Source organism: Triticum dicoccoides, chromosome 1B (genome assembly GCF_002162155.2).
Source record: "Triticum dicoccoides isolate Atlit2015 ecotype Zavitan chromosome 1B, WEW_v2.0, whole genome shotgun sequence".
In the NCBI taxonomy this organism is placed as follows: domain Eukaryota; kingdom Viridiplantae; phylum Streptophyta; class Magnoliopsida; order Poales; family Poaceae; genus Triticum; species Triticum dicoccoides.
In genome coordinates, this window is record NC_041381.1 from 666,715,904 (window position 1) to 666,724,544 (window position 8,641).

At 50.6% G+C, this 8,641-nt stretch overlaps 1 protein-coding gene across 1 annotated transcript in view; it reads right to left on the reverse strand.

Annotated features, from left to right (window-relative positions):
- Window positions 1-3,912: 3,912 nt before the first annotated feature.
- LOC119349513 (3-deoxy-manno-octulosonate cytidylyltransferase) overlaps window positions 3,913-8,641 on the reverse strand; it is an 11,747-nt gene continuing 7,018 nt past the window's right edge. The window contains exon 8 of the mRNA XM_037617556.1: window positions 3,913-4,295. Coding sequence (XP_037473453.1) covers window positions 4,203-4,295 — 93 coding nt within the window. The 3' untranslated portion in view covers window positions 3,913-4,202. The remainder of the gene's footprint in view (window positions 4,296-8,641) is intronic.

Below are 8,641 nucleotides of genomic sequence, written 5' to 3' on the forward strand. Positions count from 1 at the left end.
CTCACCGCCGCCGCCGGGCAAAGCCCAATAGGTGCTGGCGGCGGGGGGGCCTCGTCTCTCCCTGGCGCGGCGGAGATCTGCGTGGGCCGGTGTCCCTGCGTGGAGGCGCGTAGCTCGACCGGGGCGGCGCGGCATCTGGGCGGCTCGGCGGCGCCCTGGGCTTCCTTGGTGGCGGGGTGGGCTCTGCTCGTGGTGTGGGAGGGCCGGCGGTGTTCTGTCGTGGCGGGGTGTGCCCGTTGTGGTGGTGAGGGGCGGCCAGATCTGATCTGGGATGGGGGTGTCTCCTCCGAACGCTGTTTTGCGGGCGGCACGGGCTGTGGCGGCGTGGGGCGGCCGCCTCCGGTGGCTACGGGCGCTGGTGGGGGTCCGTTGTGGTGGTTAGGCTGTCGCCGGCGGACTCGTCCTGGCCCCACCGGGGGGGTCAGCTAATGGTTGCGGCGGCCGACCGTGGTGGTGGTTGTGTGTGCCCGGCGTCTCTCGCGCTTCGAGCTCGCCGGGCGGCGCGGGTTGGGCAGTGGCCCGGCGTGGCTGCTGTCCGGGTCGTGGGTGGCTCCACGGTGTTACGCAATCTCAGGTCCGCTAACACCAATGTTCCGACCCACCTGCGTCACCAGACCCAACCGGAAAGCAACACCGACTTATGAGATGCCTTGGGCACTCTCCCCCCAAAAGACTAGCCTGTTAGGAGGGATACCCCCGCGCTTATAAGTCGTGTTATGTCTCCCCCCACAACCGATATGGGACTAAACCCAACAATCTCCCCCTCACACATCGGTCACCCATGGGCCCGCTAACACCAGTGTTTCCAACCCATCAACCATGACCGACCACCCGTGAGTTCACCGACTTATGAGATGCCTTGGGCACTCTCCCCCCAAAAGACTAGCCTGTTAGGAGGGGATACCCCCGCCCTTATAAGTCGTGTTATGTACGGCATAGGTTACATCATGTGTCTACCCTCGCTATATATGAGAGGCCTAGGATACAAATGTCCTACTAGGAGACGACTCCACAGCCTATGTAAACACAGTACTACTCAGAGTACAACTGTAACCTATCTTGTACACAATATTTGACACAATTCTAACACACGGCGGCTTGGCAGGTCGACTGCGGCAACGGCTGGCATGTTCCGGCGTCGGTTCGTCCATAGTAGTCTTGTGTCGGCCTTCGCTTCCTATCTTCATCGTCCGGCCGTTACTTCATCGAATGGATGTCCTTCTCCCAGTTGCGGTCCATCGCTCGTCTCGCAACCGGTGCAGCAGGACCGACCTCGTCTCATGCACAGTGTAGGAGGACCGAAGTCGTCTCGCGCACGGTGTAGTAGGACCGAGCTCGTCTCGCACATGGTGTCGCAGGACAGAGCTCGTCTCGCGCCCGGTGCTGCAGCACGGGTCGATGGAGGACAGTTTGGCCGGCCTTTTGGGTCTCGGCACTCGGGGCTGCCCATGGTGTGAAAGGCGGGACCTTTCCACTCATCTCTTTGGTTGGGGTAGCGGCGGATCCAGGGTGAGGTGGTGTCAAGGTCTTGGCCGTGGCTTGGTGCTGCCTGGTGGCCATGGCCATGTGGGCAGCGTGATAGCTGGGGTGTGGCGTTCGGTGGCGGTGAGTGTTGGCCGGGGTGAAAACCTGTTCTATCTTCGGACGGACCGGCGACGACGAAGCTCGTTCCCTTCTTGAAGGCGTCGTCGCGGCTCTCACTGCCCGTCGTGCTGCTCTAGGGGAAACTCTGATCCTCGGATCGGGCGGTGACGGCGCTCCGGTGTCGTTTTCTTTCTGAAGGCGCCGCCGTGGAGCCCACGGTTCGTCATATGCGGCTTCATTTCTTCGCGGTGGCGTGTTCCCGCTTGAGCCCCCGGTTGCTCTTGTAGTGCTAGGGGTGGTGTTGCTACGATCAGCGCCTATGTATCCTGCCTAGGGTGTGTGCGTGTGTTGTGGTGGCGTGCGTTCGTACCGGGTTGTTGTTGATCATTACTTTATATATGAAGTGGGGCGAAAGCCTTTTTGGTAAGTGATGCGATTTCACTAGTAAGTGAGTAGCTAGTAGTTGGTCAACGAGCATTACGTCTACATCACAAGGATTATTCCATCACAAGTGGACGGATGGAGGTTAGAGTCACATGCAGTTGGGCGCCAATAGGATGGCAGCATGGCATCGACCTGATCCAAGAGTTTCTTAAGGTCTGCTTGTCATGTGTAATGGTCGGGGGAGGAGAGGGTTGGATCCAGATTCCAAGGGTGGTGCACCAAGACGCGAGATAGGGTGCCCTTGTCGGGGCGTGGGAAACGACTCCCCTGATAATACGAGCTACACCCTTCACGGCGACCACTGACATGGGGGCAATTTTGTTAGTGTATGGCTACAATAAGGCCTTTGCACACGCCCCTCGTTAATCTTTGTTGTGATTGTGTTACTAATTACAACACCGCCTGCTAATCTTTGTTGTGACTTCGAGGCCAACCATTCATGTAAAACTGTTTTGAAGAAGCTAGATGAACCCGCCTAAGCAAGTTCCAACCGAAACCAAAGCTTCACTCACCAAAAGCAAGGGTGTCGCCGCGAGAGTGTTGAAGAAAAGAATTAATTGCATAATCTGAGCTTAATTACAGCATCGGAAACTGATCTAGTTCTGCTCATAACATCAAAAAACGGTAAATCTATTTGATTTGTTGTTCTTCTCGGTCCTCGCTTGCTGAGTCAGTTGCTTGACCATTTTCCAACCACGAAACTAGGCTTCCTGAGTTTTATTTGTTGATTATATACTCCCTCCATTCCTAAATATAAGTCTTTTTAGACATTTCAAATAGACAACAACATATGGATGTATGTAGACTTATTTTAGAGTGTAGATTCACTCATTTTGCTTCGTATATAGTCACTTGTTGAAATCTTTAGAAAGACTTGTATTTGGGAACGGAGGGAGTATATGATAAAACTAAATCTGTTGGGCAACGGCTGCACCTTAAAAGATGATCTTCAAAAGCATGATCACGGCGAAGAGAGTACATACCTCACTGATAATAGTAGCCCAGAGTCTCACATTGAAAGTACTTGGCGATACCAATGTTCACCCCGGCCGTGTCAACGGATATGCCTGTAACCTTCAGCATTGACGACGCCTCTGACTTATGCTGGCGTTTAGCGTCGAGATTCTGAGAGCTTGTAAACCCCTGTGTAATTACCATCATACCTCAAGATCGCCGGATCGCCCCGCCGAGGTGAATTCTGAAGATACACCGTGTGACAATCGTATAGAGTGAAGGTCACCTTCTAAGTTTTGCACGTTTGGTTGTCAATACTGTAAATCGTCGTAAATTAATGTGAATGTTGAGGGTTCAGAGTAGCACAACAAATGCATGCATTACTAACACAGTAACACAAGGGATTGTTGTATGTAACATTCCAATTTGTATATTACTGTGAAATGCTGAGAGTTTAGAGTAGCACAACAAATGCATTACTGCCATAGTAACACGACCGATTGTTGTATGTATTTCTTTTCATCTTTTTGCATGACAGAATTTGCGATAGCGCGGACTTGGAGTCATGACGTAAACGGCATCTCGCGCTGCTGGATGGTAATGTTGATGACAATACAAATGTGTAGTGGGGTGAGATGAGATTACGGCCAGATTGGAGTGTCTGAGAACTGATACCTAGCTAATAAGTTATCAGACTCTTTGGATTTTAGTAGCCAATGCTGGTAACATAAACCGTTGCGTGACCAGGAATGGTAACATAAACGGTTCCGCTTGTATTCAGGAATGGCTAAATTCAAATTCAGGAATGGCTAAATTCAAATGACCATGTCCATCCCTCTTCTTCGTTCTATCACCCAGGAAGGTACGAAGAAGGATAACCAGATGCGTCCATTCTGCAGTCAATATTGATCGAACCGTGGACGCCCGCAGTAGTGTATGCAATGCTCTACCATTCATCCATTACTCAGGAAGCAGTACAATCTTACAAACCGATTGGAATGTTACATAATTACAAGAACTGCACACCAGGTGCATTGCCGAATTCACACAAAGACGATGCACCCTGTTCCTCCAGTTACACGCTAAGAAACTCTTTCGTAAAGGGAATGAACCCGAACATAGCTCCCGGTTCTTTCTACAAACTTGTGGATACCATAACCCCAACCTAACAGGAAACCATGCGTGATGCGAAACGAAACCAAACGTTTCCGTGATGTTTACTACTGGATGTTCCTTGCCCGCATCAATGCTTCTATTTTCTCGACATCTTCGGGCGCATCCACGCCATGGGCATCATGGTCCACCTTGATAACCTGCAATCGTCAAGGGAGGAAAAGAACACTCAGTTCAGCAGTACAAGGCATACGCTGCAATTTTTACGAACAGACACGACATATAAAGCTGCATATGGCACGGAACACGTAATGAAACAATACTAAATATCAGCATACAACTACTTGTTAACTTTCCCTTGAGCAATACATTACAAGCTGACACCACTGTACAGAGTACTGACAATGGGCAGTTGCCGCATTCTTTCTAAGTGGTAGCTGTAGTTCAATGCATGCCTTTGCTGCTGCATTCAAATCAAAAACTTCAATTTTCCAGCCGGAAGATAGCCAATCGAAGAAGGCCATTGCAAAGGCGATGGGGACTGAAGCCAGAAGTGGGAAAGGCGTAATGGAGACAAGGGTGGTTACTAGGAGAGCTCGTTGGTCACGCAACCATGGCCACTTCATCACCTACGACCGTCGCGCGGGGAAGGTGACAGCTACTACAGGGGCGGGACCTGAGAAGAAAACCTGGTGATCAACATGACCGGCGCTCGCAAAGCAGTGCAGATGTGTTCTCTTGCAGTCGGACTCTTCCTGTCCGTGCTGCTGGTGACCTCCCGGCAGCTGATCAACCACATGAAACAGGTCTGTAAGGCACACGGGAGCCTGGACAACAACCAACTGGAAGCAGAAAACGGGCGCTAATTCATCCTCGAGTTCTCGGAGGATGGAGACCGGCAGCATGTTATCAAGGACAGGCCATGGCAGTACAATTAAGGGGGGCGCCTTCCTGGTTGTCGGCCTGGGGACCGGGGCTGATCCCGCATCGGCTGTCTTTTCTCATGTGCCCGATGTGGGTTCAATTGCGGGGAATCCCTTCCTACCTCCTCACTAAGGAGCTGGCCTTCAGACTGGGTGAGCAGGTTGGCTCGACGGTGATGATCGACCCACACGCAAGAGGGAACATCTTCGACAAGTTTCTCAGAGTGAGAGTGCAGCTACCGTTGTACTCTACCCTGCAGAAAGAGATCACGCTTGCCGATGAGATCACAGAGGAAAAGCTTTTGGTAAATTTACGTTCTGAAAGATTGCCTAATTTCTGCTTGTTCTGCAGATACATAGGCCATATGAGAGCCAGGTGCGATCTCCCTAATGAAGAAAAGAACTGAGGTACTCCATGGAGCTCAGCGTGCATCCTGTACACTTAGACGACCCACGGGCCTGGTCCTTGCAGAAAAGGTGGGGCAGGGACGACCCTTCAGATGCCAACCTTGCCGTGGCATGCCCCCAAGCCAGGCAGCCTAGGCCAAAAGAGCTTGTCGACCTCGCGGCATATCGACCGCTGTGGTGCTGAAGGCGGTCGAGCAGGTGCATGAAAACGTTGCCCGCCTTTCGGTGGGTAACAGGATGGAGACAGACACCAACCCAACGTGTCACGATGCCAACTTCATGGTGGCTGCGAGTACGGCTACCATTGCTGCTGTCTCCCTGAATGGGGAGAATCAGGAGATCAACATAGCAGATGCCAAGGGCTCGGCCTCAACTGCAACCCCGACTGATGCCTCTTCCAACCCGAAGGTCGACCACGACATTGCTGCTGTGGACCTGAACACGGTGTCTGGAAGAGAGTAGAACAGAAGGAAACAACTCACTTCCTGCCTGAAGAGGAGGGGAGTAACAACCAGAAGAATGATGATCTGGCGTCCAAGTGGGAAGCGATACAGGCAATGCTGGCAGCACCCCTGACGGGGTCTACACTTGAGCCACAAACTGCTGGGAACACCGGTGGTAATGCAAATTGCAAGGAGAAAATCGTCACTGCTTCCGTGACTACTTCATAGGTGGGTGGAAACAAGGAAGTTGATGGGAACCTTGTGAAGAGCGCTGGGAGCAGTGAGGCGATGCGGTAGGATGCCTCAGGTCAGGATGGCAGAAACACTCAGAACTGTCACTTGCATGCTGTGGGGGAGGGACAGACTAGCAAGAACAACACTGACACGAAACAAGTTAACCTAAAGAAGAAAATCACCAAGAGGAAGGAGGTTGCTACTTCAGTCCTCGGCAAGCATCCGGATAGGTATAAGAATCAAATGGATGTAGAATCTGAGAGTGTGAGTCTTGATGTAATAGTGACTTAGTGAGTAGCAAAAAGGGTAGTGGAAGAAAAGGGAAAGAATGGTGGAAAGGAAGCTGCCGGAGAACTGACGGGCGCGAAGGACAGCACCCGTCAGGAGCCATGTATCTCTTCGCCTGGAACTGTCGAGGACTGGGACGGCCTCAGGCAGTTCAGGAGTTGATCCCCCTATGGGGATGCAAGTTCCCCGGGATGCAAGTTTGAATGTCAGTTCGATAAACTTTGGTGAGCACCATATAGATATTAGAATTGAGGAGGCTGATGGTCAAAGATGGATGTGTACTTTCATCTATGGGGAGCCTAGAGATATGGAAGCTGTTAAGGAGGATAAAGCAAAGTGTATCAGAAGTTCAGAACCATGGCTTATGATTGGCAATTTTAATAAGGCAATGTGGCAATTTGAGCACCTTTCGGCCACTAAAGAAAATGAAAAGCAAATAGAGAACTTTAGGGATACTCTCTCTGTTTGCAACCTCCATGATTTGGGCTATTCTAGAGTGCCATGGACGTATAATAATAAGCAGGGAGGTATCAGAAATGTGAGAGTCAGATAAGATTAGATCGTGCAGTGGCTTGCCCTTCTTAGTCAGGTCTTTTCTCTGATGCCGTGGTGCAGCACCTTGTGTCATCGAGGTCAGACCATTACTCTCTCCTGGTTAGCCTTGAAAAACTGAAGCAGACAACAATTTTCCACCAGCATTGTGCTTTCTACTCCCTCCGTCCCAAAATAAGTGTCTTGAGCTTAGTACAAATTTGTACTAGAGCTAGTACAAAGTTGAGACATTTATTTTGGGACGGAGGGAGTATGAATTAATGTGAGGGAGGGAAAGCACCCTAGCTGATGAAATAAAAGATGCATGGGGAGGGATGTTGTGGCATCGGATCTTGCAGCGATCAACTTCAGGCAACGATGAATTGTTTGAAGAGTTGGGTAAGGAGAAGTTTGGGGCTGTAAATAAGGAGATTGAAAAACTTCGAAAAGAGCTAGAAGGTTTGCTTGCTGACAGGCTAGTAGCAAAGGGAGCACCAGTGTATGTCTAAACGGCTGGACGAGCTGCTGCTCCGGGAAGAAATGGTGTGGCGGCAACATTTAAGAGTGGCTTGGTTAAGCATGGTGACCAAAACACTAAGTTCTTCCATCAGAAGGCTGCATGGAGAGGAAAAAAAATAGAATAAGAAGTCTGAAGAAGCAAGACGGTGTATTAGAGGTGGATTATTTCAGCATGCTGTTTACCAAAAAAGGTATGATTGTTCCAGAGTAAATCGCTGATCTTATGGACCAGAAGGTCGATGAGGACACAAACAGTGTTTTGATTTGCGAGTTGGCCTTTGAAGGCACCTGGGGCTGATGGCTTTCCAGTACGTTAAATCGGGAGATGCTGAAAGAGGAAGTTCTTGCAGAAGTGAATAAGTTCCTCCAGGACGGTGAATTGCCAAAAGAGATAAATGAGACAATCATTGTGCGTGTTCCTAACGTAAAACAAGCTGAGGAACTAAAGAACTACCAGCCTACAGTATTTCATTGTGCGATGCTGTTTAGTATAAAGTTATGGTCAAATGCCTAATAAATAGGCTGACACCCTTGCTGGACGGGCTCATTTTGCTCACACTTTGGAGATATTGGCATCTCAGGAACGATGTCATCCACACAAAGGGAGACGCTACTATCCAATAATCAGTTCAGTTCCTCGTAAGGTATGTTGAGCTGCTCAACTCTGACCCAGATGTCACTGAGTCAATTTGCTTGGATGAGGCAAAAGGGAAGAAGGGAGGATATGCACGGAATTCTGGATGCGCGGGCGCAGCAACTATAGCCTGGGAACATCCTGCTGAGGGATGGTTGAAGATAAATGTGGATGGATCCTTTATTCCTGAAACTAAAGCAGCTAGTGTGGATGCTGTGCTTCACGATCATTTGGGAAATGCCCTGGCTGTTATGGCGAATGCGCTCAACACTTCTGTTGATGCAGAAGAAGCTGAGGCTCATGCTTGCTTGGAAGGAATCCATTTGGGAGCAAGCCAACTTTGACAGGCCTATAATTAGTGAGAGTGACTGCAGTTCAGTCATTGCTGCCTTGAGGGGGAGTGGCTGTAACATGTCGAACCGGGACCAATGGCCCACGTGGCCCGGCCGGCCCCCGGGGCTCACGAACCGGGTCCAATGTCCCCATTGGTCCCGGTTCTGGATTGAACCGGGACTAATGGGCTGACCTGGCCTGGACCATTGCCCCCTTTTCTACTAGTGCCCCCC